General features: G+C 52.5%; 1 protein-coding gene across 1 annotated transcript; it reads left to right on the plus strand.

Annotated features, from left to right (window-relative positions):
• The first annotated feature begins 6,357 nt into the window (after nt 1-6,357).
• Nucleotides 6,358-20,120, plus strand: LOC111153809 (roundabout guidance receptor 4). Its single transcript, XM_022513053.1, has 18 exons — nt 6,358-6,427; nt 6,788-7,117; nt 7,348-7,505; nt 7,692-7,812; nt 8,068-8,195; nt 8,296-8,524; nt 8,782-8,894; nt 9,591-9,759; nt 9,948-10,130; nt 10,243-10,285; nt 12,692-12,828; nt 12,948-13,211; nt 16,624-16,731; nt 16,924-17,062; nt 17,197-17,442; nt 17,600-17,958; nt 19,174-19,380; nt 19,514-20,120. Exons 1-18 carry the CDS (start codon nt 6,358-6,360, stop codon nt 19,522-19,524), a joined length of 3,015 nt encoding a protein of 1,004 aa, XP_022368761.1. The 3' UTR covers nt 19,525-20,120.
• The last annotated feature ends 1,136 nt before the right edge of the window (nt 20,121-21,256 follow it).

Genomic DNA, 21,256 nt, shown 5'->3' on the forward strand with positions numbered 1-21,256 from the left:
CCTGGGATTATGACCTGAGCTGAAGGCAGAGGCTTTAACCCACTGAGCCACCCAGGCGCCCCAACCCTCGTTCTTAATGGGGAAACATTAGAAGAATTCCTTCTAAGTGAAGAAGGAAACAAAGAGACCCACGGTCACTCTCTCTGGTCAACACGATCTTGGCAATGCAGGGAGAAAAAAAAAGTATAAAGAAGGGAAATAAAAAACCAAAAACTTCATATTTGGATTATATGCTTTCCTACATAGACAACTTGAAAGAATTGACAAACTACGAGACATAATGTCAAGGTATCTCAATTCTTTTTGCTTTGTAAGGAACCACCCCAAAACTGAGTAACTTAAAAGAACAGTTGGGGCGCCTGGGTGGCTCAGTGGGTTAAAGCCTCTGCCTTCAGCTCACGTCATGATCCCAGGGTTCTGGGATCGAGCCCCACATCGGGCTCTCTGCTCGGTGGGGAGCCTGCTTCCTCCTCTCTCTCTCTCTGCCTGCCTCTCTGCCTACTTGTGATCTCTGTCTGTCAAATAAATAAATAAAATCTTAAAAAAAAAAAAGGCAACTATTTGGCTATTTGGGGCACCTGGGTGGCTCAGTCGTTTAGTGTCTCCTTCAGCTCAGGTCATCATCCCAGCCAGGGTACTGGGATGGAGCCCCTCTTCAGGCTCCCTGCTCAGGGGGAAGCCTGCTTTTCCCTCTCCCACTCCTTCTGCTTGTATTCCCTTCCTCTCTCTCTCTCTCTCTCTCTCTCTGTCAAATAAATTAAAAAATCTTAAAAAAAAAAAAAAGCGGCTATTTTATTCAGTCGCAATCCTTTGTGTTAGCAGTTTGCGTTGGACTTGCCGAGTGCTTCGCCTGCTGGTGCCGTGAGTCACTTGTGTGACCACATCATCTGCTGTCCTGAGGGGGATCTGGGAGCCTAAGATGGCCTCACCCACCTGTCTGCTGACTGATATGGGTGGTTGGCTAGTAGGTCTAGGAATCCTCAGCTTGCATAGCTCATCTCTACCGAGCTTCTTCGTGTAGCAGCCTTGGAGCGGTGTTTCAAAAGGTCAAGAGCATGTACGCGACTAATGAGTCGTTGAACACTACGTCAAAAACTGATGCTGGCTAATTGAACATTGAAAAAAAAAAGTCAAGAGTAGAAGCTGCAAGCCCTCTAGAGGCTTAGATCTGAATGTTCAACACATCACATCACTTCCACTGTATTCCGTTGGTCAAAGCAATTCACGAGGCCAGTTGAGCTTTGGGGGAAAAGACTCTACTTCTTTGGGGGAGGGGTGACAAGCATTGCACAGGGACAAGTGTACAGGATAGTAGGGAGTATACTGCAACTGTCTTGGCTTAAGGAGTCAGCTAAAAACACATTTAACAAAATGTGGACAGCAAAATCTAAAACATTATTGAAAGACGTGAAGGAGGGGCGCCTGTGTGGCTCAGTGGGTTAAGCCTCTGCCTTTGGCTCAGGTCATGATCTCAGGGTTGTGGCCCCACATCGGGCTCTCTGCTCAGCAGGGAGCCTGCTTCCCACCCCCCATGCTCTCTGCCTGCCTCTCTGCCTACTTGTGATTTCTGTCTGTAATAAATAAATAAAATCTTGAAAGAAAGAAAAGAAAGAAGGAAAGGGAAAGAAGGAAAGAAAGAAAGGAAGGAAGGAAGGAAGGAAGGAAGGAAGGAAGGAAGAAAGAAAGAGTGTGAAAGGTGTGAAGGAAGAGCGAAATAAAGGGAGAAGTATACATGTTCAAGAATAGGAAGATTTAATGTTACAAGATGTCAGTTCTTCCTATATATTCAATCAGGTCCACGAGGTTTGCAAGGAACTTGACAAGCTGAAGCCCTAAGTAGAGCCAAGACACTTCTGAAAAAGAAGGGGAGAATGACTCACCCTTCCAGGTCTCACGATTTATTAGGTAGCTCTAGTAATTGAGACAATGTGATGTTCACACAGGGATAGATAAATAGGCCAATGAAACAAGAAACATATGTATGGACATTTGGTGGGTAACAAGGAATCACAGTAAGTCACTAAATAAGTAGTACTGGGAGTATTGTTGACTATCTGAAAATATATATGTACACACACACACACACACACACATATACATACATAAGCCATATAAAATAATTAGTGATAGGTCAAAGACTTAAATGTGAGATTTTCATACTTTCAGAAGAAAATATGGGAGACTATCTTTTTGGCTTTAGTGTAAAAGAGGTTTTCTTCAAAAATGGAAAGAATACACTAAGCATAAAAATAAATATATCTACAGTAAAGTTAAGAACATCTGTTACACCATCAAGAAAGAGAAAATAGAAGGCCAAGCTTGTTTTTGCAACATCTCTAATCCACAGAGAATTATTATCCAGCTTATATAAAACTCCTGAAAGTTATTGAGAAAAAGACAAATAAGCAGTAAAAAAATGAGCCAAAGATAGAAACAAATACTTCCCAGAAGAGAAAATGCAAATGGTGAGTAAACACTTGAAAAGTGGTCAGCTTTATTATTTAATCAGGCAAATGCAAATTGGGACAATAATAAAATATTATTTTACATGCTAGGCTGTCAAAAATTAAGAGGTCTACCAACAGTTCTGGGGTTGTGGTTCAAGGACATTGGTACCACCAACTGATTTGGAAAACAATCGTGACCATCTACAATTGAATATTTGTAGGACTCAAGGCCCAGAAATCCTACTACTAGATTACTAGTTACCCTAGGAGACATAGAAAATGAAGGTTAGGGGCAGCACTGTTCATAACAGAAGAAGAAGAATGACTTGATCTACTGCATAGCAAGGAAATGATCAAAGACACTCTTCTGCAAAGAATCATAGATTTGTCCCTGATTCGTGACAACACCCAATTTAGAGCAAAGCTTCACTTCATAGGACCCTCCCCAATATCAGCCAGTCAAAGCCCAAATCCCATAATTGGTTCTTTCTAACACCCTATTAAGTGTCTTATTGAGCAACTAAGTGTCTCTCACTGAGACCCTGCACAGTTCCCCGTGATGTGCACATTCCTTAGCTGCAAGGAGTAATAAACCCCATATATTCAGAAACTAGTATGCTCCTGGTGGTCTTTGAAGTCTTGGAAGGCATTGACCAGTTGAACACAAAGTACAGTAACTGATCTCCTTTTCTTCTTGGACCTGAAAATTGAAAGCCTTGGAAATCTCCATTTGGTCTAGTCTCCAGTGTTTGGTCTAGGGTGACCCATAGTCATTGGTGTTGCAAAGGTCAAGAAACTATAGGGTTGAAATCATTAGATATGAGTCCCCCCCATGGATGTTGAACTTGCCCTTGACACCCATGGGCCCAGGAACCAGAGAACAGATGCTATGGCAGTGAGGTAGCATCAGGGCAACCTTCCCATTCAGCTTAGAGAAATTCATTACAGTCTCCTCTCCTGACTGAGTTTCCCTCCAGCCATTGGTATCCTGCAACAAAAATGAGAACTTGAAGATTGGAACCAAACCAACTTAAGCAAAGAGGAAAAAATAAAGCAAAACCAGAAGACCGAGAGGGTAGGATCTCAAGACCTAAAAGAGTGCCTCCAGGTAGCTGGGGCTGGCTGTGGCTGTGTGGGTCAGAGAGGAGGTATGGTATTCCAAGGCACACGAGAGATAATTAACACACATCTAGTATTTTCTAAGCACTTCCATATCCACTCCCCATAAACCTGATGCAAACATTTTACAGATAAGGGAAGTGGGGCTCAGAGAGGTTATGTGACTTATTCAAGGTCTCTCTGCCAGTAAGTGGTCAAACCAGGATCTATGCCTAAGTGTGGCTAATTGCAAATCCCACCTGAATTCATGTATTTTGCCCTCCCAGTTTGCCCAGCAGGAGTCCTGGCTGCATCTTCAGAGAACATAGGAGCCAGGAGCCAGAGGTGAGAAACCATGTGCCCTGGAGGGTCCCTCAGGAGGACCCTTAACTCCTCTCCTCTCTTCCCTCTTACAAGCAACTAAAGAATTACTTGCAAAAACACAAAACTCTAAAACCGGGAGGTGAAGGAAGATTCTGTGTAAACTGGTGACTGGCCCCCAGAGCAGAGCGTCCTTGAAATAACTGGAGACAGTCCCCATGGGCTAACCTCATCCGCATGACTCATGCCGTTGGCTCTTCCTTAATGTGTGGAAATGAGACAACACAGATGCTGCGAGGTGCAGTTGCTGGAAATGAGCGCTGTGATCCCTGGGAGCCATCCAGACACACCTTACTGTTGGGAAGTCCCCTTGGCCATCACTCCACGATCTCTGAGGACCCTGGATGCTTGGACCGAGTGAGGAGAGTCTCAGTGTCTCCCAGGAAAGCCCAATTCTTAGCACTTGGCTCTTCAGAGTCTGGGAATGGAGACGAATGCTGCAGGTGATCTCCAAGGATGAGGAATGTGACTGTGCGGTTGGGGCAGCTCCTCATGCTGCTGTAGCCTCCTTCTGGAGCTCCGTTCCTGCTGTTCAGCACGGGCACCCCTCCCTACTGTGTACCTGAGGATAGGGCTAGCCATGAGTCTGAATTCCTGCGAGACTTGCCAGCCTATACCATCTTTATGAGTTGTAGAGATTTGAGTACGATCCAATTGGTTCAAATCATGAGCGGAGAACTTGGTTGGGCTCCCCAAGTCCAATGGATAAGCAGAAGAGACTACAGAAAGGTGACCGACAGCAGGCAGTCTGGGGTCAGATGGACTTGGGGGCTCTGGACCTGAGAAAAATCCCAAGTTGGCAGTAGGTACAGTAAATCCATCTGTCCCACAACATCCTTCCTTGTCTTGTCCTTGGATGATCTCAATGTCCACATGAATACCTCCTTCATCACTCTGGCCTCCCAGATCCTGGACTCCATAAGCCGTACTCCACTCTGCTGGGCACACAGATGCCTATGTTTCTGCCACGGACTTTGTCACTGCCCTTCTGAAATAGCACTTCCGAAATACCAGATGCTGCTCTCTAACCCCAATTCCTACCTTCCAGCTCTATCACTATGCTGTTTTCACTCTGTCTGCTCTTTACCTGCTAGAAATGCCCAGTTTCTAGAGACCAGGGTGTTCTCTTGCTCTGTCTTTATCAGTGTTGGTCTGCTTTTGAGGGGAAAGAGGAGGAGTGAAGGAGGCCTAGCGCTGTGGCTGGGGCTGGTGCTGAGGCCAAGCGGGAAGGGAGAGGAAGGGAGGGAGTCAGCTGTGTTAGGGGCCCCACAGAGGAGCTGGCCAGGAACAATGGGGAACAAAGGCTGGACACTCTTCCGCTGAGGCCCAGCGCCTGGCCTTGGCCTTCCGGGAACAGCTCCAGGAAATGGCTGAGATTCCAGATTTGGGAGGAAGAGACCTGTAAACAGTAGCTGGTCTCTGAGAGGGGAGAGCAGCGTCTCTCTAGGGGAGGGGGCGGGTAGGAGCGGCAGAGTGAGCACGGACATTGCAGGCTCAGAAGCTGCAAGGCTTGCCTCCAGGCTGCAGAGCTGGAAAGACCCTGAAAAAGATACCTGCCAAGGATGCTTGAATAGTTGTGGTGATGGCCTGTGCATAAAAATAAATAAATAACAATATTGGCTAAGGCTTACCCATCACTGAGAGTGCATTCGGCGTTGTTCTAAGTGATTTCATGCAGGATCGCATCTCAGTCTTACTCCAACCCTCAAGGTGGAGACTTTTACTATTATTCCTACTATTACAAACCCTACGAGTTGCAAGGCTGAAGGAACTGGCCCAAGGTCTCCCACAGCTTATTTCCTTTGTCTCCCAGCCAAGTAGGAACACACCGTGAGCACCTCCCAACTTGTTCTGGAGCCCCTAAAGCCTTCCCATCTTCTGCCCTACCCACCCCCCCATCCTAGGGGACGTGGACTGCATGACAATATGCTCCTGCCTCCCTCCCCCTAGCTGCCTTGGTCCACTTTTTTCCTACCCTCAGCTTCTCACTGTGGTGCCCTGAGACACCACCGCTGGGTCTCCATTCCACTGCGGCAAGGGAAGCGCTTGGAGCCAAGGGACCAGGATTGGTTGGCATCAAGGTTTAAATAGAGGCTGAAGGCTGTGCTTGGAATTATGTCAGTGTGAAGGTCACCTTTAGGAAATCCCAGACTCGACCCCAAGGTAAAGCTTAGGGCCAGAGCTGGAGTCAGGGGTTATGGTTAGAGGGTCAAGGCCCGAGTTTCTCTCTGCTGGTCTCCTCCCAGTTCTCCAAGGCACGGAGGGCCAGGCAGGAAGCATGAGTTTCCTCAAAGCTGCTTCCCTCCTGGGGCAGAGTCTCGGTCACAAACAACCACCACCACCCCTCCCCGCCCCTCCTTCCCTCCGCTGTGAGCTCAGAGCAGCAGTACAAAGTGCTTGCTCCGACAAGGATAGGAGCCCGAGAGCAGCCATGGGCTCTGGAGGAGGAGGCCTCCCTGGGGTCCTGGGACCCCTGCCTCTCCTGCTTCTGCTTGTCACGGGTGAGTGCGGCCCTCCCCTTTCCTAGCCCCTGCTCCCCTGATCCAAGGCCTGGCCCAGGGGAGAAGAGGCCCCCTTGCTCCTTTGTTTCCCTTTTGCAGTAGGGGGACGAGAGATGAGGACGATGATGGGATGGTGATAAGGATGGTGATGATGACGATGTATGTATGAGACAGAGACAGAAAGACAGAGAGATTAAGAGCTCTGCCTGGACGCCCCGTGTGCTAGCTCTCTCCCCTCCTGGCTAGGTTGTTATCGGAAGTTATCTTCAGACAAGAGAAGGCAGAGGAGATGTTCAGGGATCTGCGTGCGGGGGTCCCGTTGGTAGTCATAGTGGGGTCCACCCCCCCTTTCCCTTGCAGGAGGCATGGCCCAGGACTCCCCACCCCAGATCCTAGTCCACCCCCAGGACCAGTTGCTCCAGGGCGCAGGCCCCGCCAAAATGAGCTGCCGAGCCTCAGGCCAGCCGCCTCCCACCATCCGCTGGCTGCTGAATGGACAGCCCCTGAGCATGGCCCCCCCAGACGTCCACCACCTCCTACCTGACGGAACGCTTCTGCTGCGGCGGCCCCCAGCCTCCGGACGTGCCCACGACGAGCAGGCCCTATCTGCAGACCTGGGTGTCTACGCCTGCGAGGCCAGCAACCGGCTGGGCACAGTGGTCAGCCGAGGTGCTCGGCTGTCTGCGGCTAGTAAGGCCTGGGGGGGTGGGGGCAGGGCGGGGCACACCTGGGGCCCAAGGCCTGAAGTGAGGGTACCTGGGGGCTCGTCTGTGAGGGAAGGCCTGGGCTGGGAGAACTGAGGTGGGGGGCTCTGAAGAGTGAACACAGGGCAGTGAAAATGTGGGTAAAGCCGAATGGGGCGAGTGTCGTGGGAGGCACTGAGGCAGGGTCCCCCTGCCGACCCTCCATCGTCCCTGCAGACCTTCGGGAGGATTTCCAGACCCAGCCTCAGGATACAGTGGCCACAGTGGGTGAGCCGGTGGTTCTGGAGTGTGGGCCGCCCTGGGGCCTCCCAGAGCCCACAGTCTCCTGGTGGAAGGATGGCAAACCCCTGACCCTACAGCCAGGGCGGCACAGTGTGAGTGTGGCCCCCTTCCTGTACCTTCTCCGGTCCTGAGCGGAATGGGGCACACCTGGAGGGAGTGACCTGCCCCTGCACCCTGCCCCCTGTGCCCTGCAGCATTTGAGGAGGGGCCTAAGCTGCCCTCCCCCATCAGAGCCCCTCCCCACATGGAAGACTCCACAAAGCACTTGGCCTTGACAGGTCTCCAGGGGCTCCCTGCAGTTGGCAAGAGCAGAGAAGAGTGACGCAGGGACCTATATGTGTGTGGCCAGCAACAGTGCAGGACGGCGGGAGAGCCGGGCAGCCAGGGTATCTGTCCAGGGTAAGGCGAGGGTGGTCAGCTCAAGGTAGGGCCTTGTTTGGGCTGGGCTGAGGGTATGTGCAGATCAACCTGGGATGGGGATCAGAGTGATGGGGACCCCATCTAAAGGGAGGTTACCCGTCCTAGAGGAGAAATAGGAGTGCTCTAGACTGGGAAACCTGGGAATTTTGGTTGTTCCACATCTGGGGGATGTTTCACTCCTCAGTCTCATCACTCTGGCCTATAGGCCCCAGACCAGCCCTCTGCTCCCCACAGAGCCCCAAAACTATAAGGAGCCTCTGGAGCTGCTGGCTGTGCACATTCAGCTGGAAAATGTGACTTTGCTGAACCCAGACCCGGCAAAGAGCACCAGGCCTGAGCCCGCGGTGTGGCTCAGCTGGAAGGTAAGGCCCAGGACCTAGGGGTGGGTGCCTGTTCAGAGCTCAAGGAAGAGCTGGTCATAAACCCCCTTGACCCCCATCCTTCCTCTGGACTGTCTCCCAGGTGAGCGGCCCTGCTGCACCTGCTCAGTCCTACACAGCCCTGTTCAGGGTCCAGACGGCCCCAGGAGGCCCGGGAGCTCCATGGGCAGAGGCCCTGCTGGCCGGCTGGCAGAGTGCGGAGCTTGGAGGCCTCCTCTGGGGCCAAGACTACGAGTTCAAAGTGAGACCATCCTCTGGCCGGGCTCAAGGCCCTGAAAGCAACGTGCTGCTCCTGAGGCTACCCGAGCAAGGTCAGAGACAGATGCCCGCAGGACTCAGCAGGATACTAGCTGGCACCTTGCTGTCTGTGGGCCCCTGGACTGTCCCACTCCAGTCTGGGGGGATGGTGGGTCTTAATCCCTGACTCCCTTCTGCTGTAGCCAGCAAGCTGAGCTGCAGGAAGCTCCCATTCTTATCAGTGTGGTCTGTTACTGCATCCCTGTCCCAGCTCTACTTCCTGGAGTCCCCTCCTTCACCATCCCTTACAGCCTCTCTTCCCTCACTCCAGTGCCCAGTGCCCCTCCCCAGGAGGTGACCTTAAAACCTGGCAACAGCAGTGTCCTTGTGAGCTGGGTCCCACCACCTGCTGAAAACCACAATGGCATCATCCGGGGCTACCAGGTACATCCTTCTGGTCCTACCAGGACATCCCTCTTCTCTGGCACCCTTCACACCCTTGCTTGGGGTGCTGGAAATTGCCCCCCTCCCCTGCAGAGAAGCAAGGGACACTCACTGCTACTGAGCGAGGGTTTGCCGGACCCTGCCAAGCCCTTTCCTACCTGATCTCATTTTTGTCTCACAGTCCGTCCCAGGTTATTAGCCCCACTTTCCAGACACAGAAAGTGAGGCCAAGGTCACAGGTGCGGGAAACAGAACAGGAATCAAACCAGGCCTTGTCTGACTCCCACCTTCTAAGCCAGTGGCCTCAGAACATGGTTTTTGGACCAGAAGCAGCAGCGCCTGACAACGCTTTAGAAACGCACATCCTTGAGTCCTTCCCAGGCAGGCTCCATGAATCAGAAACTCAGGGATCCAGAAACCTGGCTTTTTAGCAAACCCTCCCAGGGACCTTAAAGCACAGTGAAGGTTGGGAACCACGGCTGGATGTCTATTTTAGCGGATTGCCTTGGTCCTGTTTCTGTCAGGCTAGAGAGAAGTCTCTCTGTACAGAGAGAGGAATAGGAAGTACGGCCGCACGGGGCACAGGGAAGGTCCCCAGGTGAGCAGCAGGGCAGGGTGGTCACATGCCCAGAGATGAAGGTTTCAGCTCCTAGGATGGAGCAGGGGGATAAGTGCTGACCTTTGCTTGTGCCTCAGGTCTGGAGCCTGGGCAACACTTCACTGCCCCTAGCCAACTGGACAGTGGCGGGCGAGCAGACCCAGCTGGAGATCGCCACCCGAAAGCCAGGTTCCTACTGCGTGCAAGTGGCTGCGGTCACCGGCGCCGGGACAGGGCCCCCCAGTAGCCCTGTCTGCCTCCTTTTAGGTGAGGCCAGTGCCCACAAGCCCACCCATACCCTGTAAGCCCCCCTTCCCACCTTCCTCTCCCCTTACTCTCATCTCACCCCTGCCCCACCCTCATCACCCCACCCCTGCCCCACTCTCATCACCCCACCCCTGCCCCACTCTCATCACCCAACCCGCCCTGCCCACTGAGCTCACATCCCCGAACAGAGCGGACCATGGAGCGAGCCACCCAAGAACTCAGGGATGGTCCCTGGACCCTGGAGCAGCTGCGGGCCACCTTGAAGCGGCCAGAAGTGATTGCTGGTGGGGGTGTGCTGCTCTGGCTGCTGCTGCTGGGCACCGCCGTGTGTGTCCACCGCCGGCGCCGAGCTGGGGTGCACCTGGGCCCAGGTGAGAGGAGGAGGTGGACACCCAAGAGGTCGAGGCCGAACAATACAGGGGTTTAGAGCCCAGGCCTGGGGCTGGACACTCTGGATCTAGCCTTCCTTTCACCCTCTCCCAGGTCTGTACAGATACACCAGTGAGGACGCCATCCTAAAGCACAGGTGAGAGATGGGGGAGGGGCTGGAGGTGTGGCGGGGCAGGGGCCAAGGGACAGTGGAGCAGGGATGGAGAACTGGATAGAATATTATCTCTCCTACTGCCACCACCACAATTTGGGACCTTACTACCCAAATCTCTCCCGAACTCCAAGGGAGAATTAATTTCTCTTTCATTTATGTTCCTATCACCCCACTTGATGGTTGAGTAAACCGAGACTCCTGACTTGAGTGACTTTGCTCGAGGCCACTCTGTAACACCCCAAGCTTAATCGGTGCGCTTGTCCTCCACCTCTCACTAATACTCGCTAGACTCTCCTGCTGACTCGTTCTGCTACATGGGGAATACCTAGCACGGGAAGACCAGTCTAATTTCTCACTTTTTCTGTATACCCAGTGTCTACCTCGCAGTGCCTTTATATTCAGGAGATCATCTACCTATTGAGGGATCTCTCGGTCACAGTAATCACCCACAGTTCCAGCAGAGGGCGCTCTGCCCCTACGGTCTTGCCTCTCCCTCCTCACTCTATTCTCAGTATCAGGGTCCGCTGGCAGGTACAGCTGCTCCCAGGGTCTTTGGCTGCCAAAGCAAGTCTGCAGCTGTAACACATGATGCTAAGAAAGAAAACATCCTTTTTTGTCTTATTGGCTGAGTTTTACACTAAATAACCACTTCAACTCTCTGCCCACCTGCTCCTGCTCTTTATCTCAATGGATTTCCTCTGAAGGGCTTTACGTTCCAAGTCTGCATCTTTCAACAGAAATTTATCAAACACCTACTCTGGGCCAGGCACGTCCAGTCCTTGGGCTACCGTTTTGTGGGCAGTGTCTCAGCCCAGAAAAATGTTCCAAGCTGGCTGGGCCGTATTCCTGCGTTATTCTGTGCTCGCTGGCCTTTGTTTTCCAGCTATTTCCTGGGCTTTGTCTGCTCTACACTGAACCGTCTTTGGATCCGCTGGGACTTTATCCCTTGTCTTTGAGGGGGATTCCATTCTTTTTTTTTTTTTTAAAGACTTACTTATTTGAGAGATAAAGTGAGATAGGGGGAGGGGCAGAGGGAGAGAGAGTCTTAAGCAGACTCTACGCTAAGTGCAGAGCCTCACATGGGGCTCGATCTCAGAACCCTGAGCTCAGGTTACCTGAGCGGAAAGCTTAACCGCCTGGGCCACCCAGGTGCCCCAGGGGGATTCCATTCTGATTGTTCTGTTCCATCATTCCTTTAGCGCAGGCTCCACCCACCAGGAACTCTCCCTCTAAGCAGAGAGACAGCCGTGTGCCTATAGGAATGCAATCCGGTATTAGAAATGCAGAAACACATGGGGGTGACCGGATGGTTCAGTTGGTTAAGCAGCCAATTCTTAATTAAAGCTCAAGTCATGGTCCCTGGGGTTTGGGGATCTAGCTCTGCACTCAGCAGGGAGTCTGCTTGAAAATTCTTTCTCCCTCTCCCTCTGCCCCTCCCCCTGCTCTTGCTCTCGCTCTCTCTCTCTCTCAAATAAATAAATCTTAAAAAAAAAAAGAAAAGAAAAGAAATGCAGGAACATGTACAAGATATGTGGAGGCAGGGTAGGGTGGGGGAACATGGGAGGAAGTTTCCATGTTTACCCTACCGGTAAGAAGGGGAAGGGAAAAGGAGCAGCAAGGACTAGCTGGCTATGGTCTTAGTTCCCCTGTGATAAGCCATTTGCTCTGGCTAGAACATAGGGTGCATGAGGGGTCAGAGTAAAGGATAAGGTTAGGGAGCTGGAAGCCCGACCAGCGAGGGCCCTGTTAGCCGTGCTAGGCAGCTGGGCTCTATCCTGGTAAATCGGGAGCCACTGAAGGTTTTAGGCAGAGAATTGCTCTGTTCTGATCCCTATTCTTGAAAGATTACTCAGGCTGCCAGCAGGGCACCCAGTTCAAAAGGAACCAGACTAGACAGAGAAAGGCAACATCCATGTAGCAAACTCCTGCTCCTAGCTGAGTGATCTCACGTTTCCTCATTTCAGCTCACAATATCAGCCTTATATGGAAAGCTTTATTTCGTGGCCTTTTACAGATAAAGAACCAGGGCTTCGAGAGGTTAGTAGACCTCGCTGCCCAGGGCTACACAGCTAGGCTGAGGCAGATGGGGATTTTCACAGCAGGTTTGTCTGCCCCCACATCTGTGTCCTCTTTGTCTGGGCACATAGCTATCCCTCTTCATTGCCTCCTGGTTCTGGGCCACCTGGACTCCCCGATCCCAGGATAAGAAAAGAGCACTAAGTTCGGGGCACCAGGTCAGAGATCTTCAGGAGTCTGTGAAGGGCTAGCGAGCAGGGAGAATAAAGCTCTACCGACCCCTCGGCTCCCCTCTGAGCTGGAGGTCTTGGCCAATTATGTTCTCGCTTCCCCCCATTTCTCCTGCACCACCCCCACCCTCCGTTGTCCCAGGATGGATCACAGCGACTCCCCTTGGCTGGCAGACACTTGGCGTTCCACCTCGGGCTCTCGGGACCTGAGCAGCAGCAGCAGCCTCAGCAGCAGGCTAGGAGTGGACCGCCGGGACCCACTAGACTGTCGTGGCTCCTGTGAGCATGCCCAGTGGGAGCCAGGGCCCAGCTGGGGAGCAGGGGGACCCCAGGGCCAGGCATGGGGTTCACAGGGTGGGATGCACTCACCATAATTCTTCCCGTCGTTCCCATCACAGTGATCTCCTGGGATCCCCGCAGCCCTGGCGTGCCCCTGCTTCCCGACACCAGTACTTTCTATGGTTCCCTCATCGCTGAGCTGCCTCCCGGGCCCCCAGCTCGGCCAAGCCCCAAGACCCCAGCTGTCAGGCGTCTCCCACCCCAGCTGGCCCGGCTCTCCAGCCCCTGGCCCAGTCCAGACAGCCTGTGCAGCCGCAGGGGCCTCGCTTCCCCCCGCTTGCCTCTGGCCCCCGCAGAGGCTTGGAAGGCCAAAAAGAAGCAGGGTAAGGATGGGGAGGCGAGACAAAGCCTGGAGCAGGCGGCAGGAGGGAAGAGTGGGAATGTGGTGGGACGTGGTCTGGGGGCTTCACAGCTGGATGTGGGCTGTATCCCACCCGTGGCTTCCAGTGCCCCTGTCCTGGTAGACACAAGGTCTCCCCACTATCACCAGAGCACTTAGGGAGGTCTATGCTGGCCTCCGCTTTCCTTTAGGCTGGGCTCTGTTTCCGCTTGGCCACAGCAGTCGTGGGCTGACTTCGGTATTTGTTTGAAGTTGGCAAACATTTCATAAGCACCACTGTAAGCCAGCCATGGGGACATGAGAGATGGCTGTTGCCATCTAAGGGCTCAGAGTCTAAGGAGAGCGGCTGACCAGCATATAAGCAACATTAGAACCTGAAAGCATGTGACCAGTAGTAGAGTGACCTCATCTCCTCGTGCACTGTGCCCGGGGCCTCCCCAGACACTGACTCCCAACTCACTTCCTAGAGAAGTGTGAGTAATTCCTTTCTGCCCGGATATCTCTCCTGACTTCTGCCTACCAGCTTTGCCTTCCCAGAGAGAGAAAAGAATCAGGATCTGTTTCTTTAGCAACTACCATATGTTAGGTGACACGTGTTTGTTATTTCCTTTAAAAACACCCTCCAACCTTTTGGCTAGGTAATATTTCTCTAATTTTGCTGATGGGAAAAGAGGATCAGAAATGAGTATCTTGTTCAAAATCCCACAAGTCAGTAAGCTGCCGAACTCAGATTTGAAGCCAAAGTGGTCCGCTTCTCAAGGCCACCCTCTGGGAGCACCCCTGAGGGATTCTATTCTGACACTGACTATTTTCTCTCCTTGCTGAACACTGGTCTGCACTCCACCTGCTGTCTTCGTGCGCCTTCTGTGCTGATTAGTAAGCCTTACAAATGTCCTACAGCCAATTCTTTTTTTTAAGTGGATATAATCCAATTTTCATGAAGACAAAGATGGATTCAGAGTAATTAAGAGCTTGTCCAGTGTCCAGAATTTTATGACTCTAAATATTAGCAAAGTTGGCATTCTTTCCAGCACTGCCTCAGAACTATAGCTTTAGAAATTCTAGGTGGTAATGAAATAGCAGCTAAAAAGGGGTTGAAAAAGTCCCCTTTAAAAACCCGCCTTCCCATGGAGAACTATACTGACTTGGATATGACGTATAGCACATTCTAGAACATTAATACTACTGGGGTGGGGGTGGGGGGAAGTGAGTAGTTTTCTACAGCCAATTCTTAAGACAGGTTCCAATTCTGGGATGCGGCTTTGGTCCCCACTCCAGCCTGTGTCTCCTCACCCCAGCCCCACTGGTCAACCACAGCAGCTCTCCTGCAATGGGGACACTCAGTGGCCCACCTCCAGTTCCCGGTACACCAGCAGCAACAAGACCATGCCATGGTCTTGTCCAGAGCTATGGAGTTGGCTCTATTGCTGTCCCTGAGTCCAAAAGACTGAGGATTCTTTGTCTTCTGACACTGGCAAGCTTTCTCAGTGCCCTGCTATTCCCCTTGACATCCTTATTCCTTTTTTCATATTATTTGACCTTAGTTGGGTTTTTTTCTCCACCACAATTGCACTCTCTCATGTTTCATCCATTATATCTGGTTCTTAGTTCCACTCTGCCAGATACATACATTAGATATCCTAAACACTGAATGAATTCAAACAAATATTTATTGCCATTCAGGTATGCCCAATGAGATCTGACCTCATCTTGATAACATTTTTATTGCACACTTGGCTCAAATAACACTGAAAACTAAAATCTAAGTGATTGCAAGCGTGGTGGAAGGCTTTTGTGATGGGAATCCTTTAGAGGAAATAGAACAGGCTGGGACATAGGTGGCCTTTTCTAGGACTGGCCTTTCCTCTTCCTTGTCCACACCAACCAACCAACACGTGTCCCCTTTTCTGAGCTTACTCAGGAAGCCAGAACCAGACGAGACAAAGCTGTTGAGAGCAGAGTTGGAGCACCTGAAGTTGGCCTTCAGGACTCCCTAGGTCACACAACAAATAAAGGAAATAAATTAAAAAAACAAAGCAGCCTAGGAACAAAAGGAAATTTTGATGGAGGAAGTCTAGCCATTGTGTGGGTTTTCATCCCAGTGGCTCAGAAGGTCTGGCCACTGTACATGGATTCCCAGGACCCAGATAGTCTTGGTGAATGCCATAGCCTTGATCTCGTCCTGCTCTGAATCTGCCCATGGTGACCTCCAAATCTTTGAGATCGGACCGACTAGACAACTCTGCCTCGAGGGTCCTGCCTGGTCTCTGGTTTTGCCAAGGAAGGAACCCCTTTCCTAACTGAGTTTCTGATCATGTGACGCTAATCTGAAGGCTGCTTCTTTTTCCCTTCACTTGCTATTTTCCTGGTTTCTGGTCTTGGGGAAATCTCTTCCCTCGATTACCCTCCCGGTTCTCTTCTGGTTTGGCCTGACCAAGAAGCATGCTCTTTGGTCACTGCACACAGCTGGGTCTGTTTCTTCAGTTACCTCAGCTTCTCCACTGTCACGGTTCACTCAGAGCCCTATCTCTTAAGCGGCCATGTGAGCCAGATGGTAGCCGCCATCTTGTGATTCTTCTCACCTTGTGTTGACATCTTCATCTCTGATATTATCCATCCATTTGCTCATTCCTTCAACAAATATTACCAAATATCTATGGGCAGGGCTTTGCCTCCCCGGGTGAGACCAACACATCTTCCTATTCTAGAGGTCCTCTTCTTCTCGGCTGACTCTTTCCTGTTACAGCCGGCATGTGCAGGTTTGTCTCACCCACTCGGCTGAACTTGACAATCCAACACTTCTTCCCAAGTGAGATATACTCGGGTTTCTCAGGGCAGGGTCCAGAACCATGCAAGATATTTGTATTATGAGAGATGGAAATTAACAGATTCTCTCCAAGAAAAGAAGGGATATTTGTCTTCACAGGGCCAAAATTCCTGAGAGAAGTAGCAATGTGAGGGTATAGAGATCAGGAAGATTGGAATGTATACCCTAAGGAAAATACAATGGTTGAAGTATCTTTTAGGCACCAGAAATTCCCGATCTGTTTTTATAAATAAATTAAAATTGGCAAAATTATCATTTGACCGAGTGTTCCCAAATGAAACCAAAGCTCAGAGAAGTTAATGGATATCCCTGAGGTCACACAGCTGCTATGGAACTGAGCTGGGCTCTGAGTGCAGGTCTTCTGACTCCAAGCCTAGTGCTACCTTCCTCCCTTATCATAGCTGCCTGGATGAGGGTGGAGAGGATGGAGGGAGGTTCTTCCCTCTTTTCTCTGGGTTCAGGGACTTTAAAGCTTAGCTGAATGTTGGGTTGAAGATAGAGCCTGTGGTTGGAGTCTGAAAGGCCCACCCTGGCTTGCCCCCCCACCCACTGTCTCTTGCCTTTGCAGAGCTGCAGCAAGCCAACAGCTCCCCGCCCCTCCGGGCCGGCCGCCCTCTGGAGCTCTGGGCCTGGGAGCTGGGGAATAGAGGCTCCAAGAACCTTTCCCAAAGCCCAGGTGAGAAGAGGGCTGAAAAGGGAAATGAGAGGGTGAGGCAGGGTGTAGGGGCCCGCAGCCCCTGCAGGTGGCTGTTCTGGCCCCTGAGGAGCCTGGAGAGGTGGGGTGTGGGGACAGGAAGCTGGGGGAGGGGGTGGGGTCTGGGGCTGATGGGGGTTCTTCCAGACTCACCCCCAGGCTATTGTTTCCCAGGAGATGTGCCCCAGGCTCTGGTGGCCTGGAGGGCCCTAGGACCGCAGCTCCTCAGCTCCTCCAATGAGCTGGCTTCACGGCCTCTCCCCCCAGCACCCCTCACTTCTCATGGAGCCCCTGCTCAGAGTCAGCAGACGCAGTAAGAGGGCATGGGGTCAGGAAGCAGGGCTGGGGGACTAGGCATGCCAGGGGTGTTTGCTGATCTCTGATGGGGGTTGGGGGAGGATGGACTGGGGCTGCACTAACCACCCATCATTCTCTTACCCCAATCAGGCACTCTGCAGAGCCCCAAGCGCCTTCCTCCCTCCCACTGCCAGCAGCCCCCCTCCCAGTCCTGATCCCTTCCAGTCCCCCCAGCCCCTCCAGCCCCCAGGCCTCTTCCCTGTCTGGTCCCAGCCCAGAGTCCAGTCGTCTGTCCAGCTCTTCACTGTCATCCCTGGGGGAGGATCAAGACAGTGTGCTGACTCCTGAGGAGGTGGCCCTGTGCCTGGAGCTCAGTGAGGGCGAGGAGACCCCCAGGTGAGTTGCCTGAGGGAGACCAAAGGACTAGGGGATAAGCTGGGACAGGAGTATGTTTCTCTCTCCCCGGCCCCGCCCTCTCTCGCCAGGAATGCTTCCCTGATGCCAGCCTGCCCACCCCAACCTTGGTCCTGTCTCCGTTTTGTGTCTTTTCCAGGAATAGTGTCTCTCCTGTGCCCAGGGCTCCTTCCCCGCCTGTCACCTATGGCTACATCAGCATCCCTACGGCCTCGGAGCTAGCAGACGTGGGCAGGGCTGGAGGAGGCGTGGGGTCCGAAGTGAGGGGCTTGCTGTGCCAGCCCCGGCCCTGCTCCACCCCCACCCCCAGCGAGGGCTCCTTGGCCAATGGCTGGGGCTCCGCCTCCGAGGACAACGCCCCCAGCGCCAGAGCCAGCCTGGTCAGCTCCTCGGATGGCTCCTTCCTCGCTGATGCCCACTTCGCCCGCGCCCTGGCAATGGCCGTGGACAGCTTTGGCTTTGGTCTGGAGCCCAGGGAGGCGGACTGCGTCTTCACGGGTATGTGAGATCACCCTGCCTCACTTCTCACCTCCACCCCTTGGAACAGACACAGCTCCTGGAAGAATCCAGCCTTTTCCCCAAGAGGCAAGGCTTCCTAACATTGTCTTTGTGGTTATCCTTAAAACAGCGAGCTTTTATTGAATGATTACTATGTCCCCGGCCCCATGATAAGTGCTTTATATACATTCAATATTAACAACTCTATGAAGAATAAGGAATATTCTTTATCTTTCTTTTCCAAATGAGGGAACTATAAATCAAACAGGTTTTTTAACTTGCCCAAGGTCACCCACAGAACAAGGACAAAATGATCAAGGCTAAAGCCCAGAAGCAGCCAATTGCGTGGCCTCTTGCCCTCCCTCCAGATTCCTCCTCCTAACCCAGATGCTGGTCTCTGGGAAAGATTGCTCCCACCTCTTCTATTCACTCAAACCCACTGTTCTAGATCCTCCTCACTATAGGAAGTTTTGTTTTCTCTCTTACCTCCTGCTATGCTTACAAACCCTTCCTCTTGCCCTGTCTGTGACTGGGGTGAGGAGAACCTCACCCTTCTGCCTGTCGAGCAGAGTGGGACCATTATCTCCATGTCAACAGACAGTAGCTCAGTGCTCCCTGTGCCCCTTCCCTTTTTTTTTTTTTTTTAAGATTTTATTTATTCGTCAGAGAGAGAGAAGACAAGCAGGGGGAGTGGCAGGCAGAGGGAGAAGCAGGCTCCTCTCTGAGCAGAGAGCCCAATGCAGGGTCTAATCCCAGGACCTTGGGATCAAGACCTGAGCCGAAGGCAGACGCTTAACGGATTGAGCCACCCAGGCGTCCCCTCTTCCTCATGTACTCTGTCAGACCCTATATCCCCATCTTATGAACCCTAACTCTACCCTTTGCCTCCAGGAAAAACAACCAGGCTTGTGGTAAATGGGAAAGCAAGGATTATCCAGGACAGAAAGAAAAGAGAGATGCCTGGGGTGGGGGGCGGGGGATGAAAGGTTAGAGTATGGATAGAAGGCCAGAGCTGGGCTAGGAGGAAACAGCTCGAACTATTCTCTCTAAAGAAACCAACGGACCCAATGGCCCCCAGAAATAATGGGCTGAGTTGGGGCTAAATTATGTTTTGGGTTGAGAGTATACCTTAAGCAGGCCCTAAGCCTTCTGCCCTAACCTGGTCCCTCAGAGTGAAGGTTAGCCTTCTCCAAATAAATCTACCCTCCCTGACAGATGCCTCCTCACCTCCCTCCCCCCGGGATGACCTCTTCCTGACCTCCACCCTCTCCCTGCCGCTGTGGGAGTGGAGGTCAGACTGGCTAGAGGACATGGAGAACCACCGCAGCCAGCAGCTGGGAAGAGGGCTGCCTCCTTGGCCCCCCGACTCTCGGATCTCTTCCCGAAGAAGTCAGCTCGGCTGTCCTGAGCCCAAGGCTACCAGTAAGTGTCTCCTGATCTGGTGGGGTGACCTTGACTGAGGGATTCTAGGGAGGGGCCAGGAGGGAGCCCAGGCCATTGGGCAGGAGAGAGGGAGCAGCCGGGTAACTTCACTCTCCTTGGACTTCCCCCACAGACTCCTCATGAAGTGTGCCCAAGACCACCAAGAAGAAAATCAAACCACCCCCTGCCGTGGAGTGTCATTCTTGGCCTGTGCGTCTCTGCAGCTGGGGGACCACCTTGCCCGGCCTCCTGGAGAGTTCTTCTCCTTCGGGGATTGTGAAAACAGATGAAAGCAAAACAAAATAAGCACAAAGTAGACCCAGAGCCCTCAAGGAGCCAAAGGTCATCGAGGCCTGACTCCTCGCCCTTGCTTTCTCCTCCTTCCGTCCATCCCACAACCAGGTCTTCTGGCCTGAGAAGCGGCCTTATCCCCCAACCTCCCCACCCACTTGGACCATGGGAGGTAGGGGAGCCAGAGGTCTTTCCAGAGGACAGCAGCAGCTTGTGGGACAGGCAGGAGGGAAAGGAGCTGTACAGAGCCACCCCTCTCAGGAGGGGTCCATTCATTCCCACGGGGACAGGCTCACCTCTCCCCCAGCCACACCTGGTAGAAGAAGGAAGGAGGACCTACCGACCAGCACTGGAGGGGTAAGGCCCTTCCTAGCTACCAAGGCAGAAGGGCCAGCATGGGTCCAGGGAGGGAGCTGAAAGAAGGGAGGTGGGAAAATGGGGGACAAACCCCTTCTTTGTACTGTGGACTCTATGAGCTTAAGAAATTGATACCATAAAACTGTCATGACTTGAGTGAGGTGAGCTCATTCCCCAGAGCGCCATTTTGGGGAGGGTACCGGGAGCTATGGGAAGAATTCTGAGTTTGAATGGGATCAGGGGTTCACTGGCCCTCAGGGAGAGACATTTAGTTCTGTTCTGTGATTGAGGGAAGAATTACACGCATCCTTTGGATTCCCCTGGTCTGCTGGTCTTTGCAACTTGTCCTGGGAAGACAACTCCTTCTTTCAGTGGTCCCAGCCCCCCTCCCCAGAGACCAGTCCCAGATGGTTAAGACCAGAGGGTTTCTTAAAATAGACGAAGTAGGTAGAACCACCTGTAATGGCTATCTAGTGAACAACCTTCAGACGAAACAATAGAACAGAGCAATGGAGCCAGACTGCCAGGGCCGGAGCCACAGAAGGTTCTGGAAGGGCAGATGGGGGTCTGTCCTTCTAATGGGGTGGGAAAGGCAGGGGCAGAACACACAAGTTTTGGGGGGACAGTGCTCCTGAGCAAGACCAGGGGCCACAGGAGGATGCACTTAGGGAGGGTCAATCAGGAAGCAGGCCCTGAAAGGGGGTGCTAGACCCCCAGACTTAAGCAGCTCTAACCGGAGACCGCTCTGAACTCACAGGCCAAGTGAGGCAGGGCCTGGGGGACACGGCGCTGCCGGAACTACTTCCCCAGGCCAGCCTGGGCTGGGGTGTCTGTCTCGGGATGACAAATCCGTGCTCTGGATACATATCCGTTCCTCTCGATTTGCTTTTCCTTTTTTGGATTTTGTTTTTCTTTCAGCTTCCTGGTAAAATTCCTTTTGAAAACATTCCAACCCTGTTCTCCAGACCAAAGGAGAAAAAGGGATTTGTGCACTCTTAGGTCACAGTGGCAGGAGAGGTCAGAGCCTGGGCTTGGGGTAGGGGCGGGGGCAAGTGGCCGTCCCCTGAGAGGCCAGGACAGTTACTGAGCCTGGGGGTGAAGAAGTCAGAAGGAAACAAAAGCTCAGAAGACCATTCGGGGGCATGGGCTGTGGGGGAGGGAGCCATGCGCACTGTAGCATTCAGGCAAAATTTCCAAAAATTCTATGCCAGTCAAACCAGTCACACCC

Source organism: Enhydra lutris, unplaced genomic scaffold (assembly GCF_002288905.1).
Source record: "Enhydra lutris kenyoni isolate GAN:26980312 unplaced genomic scaffold, ASM228890v2 scaffoldscaffold34, whole genome shotgun sequence".
Taxonomy (NCBI): Eukaryota; Metazoa; Chordata; class Mammalia; order Carnivora; family Mustelidae; genus Enhydra; species Enhydra lutris.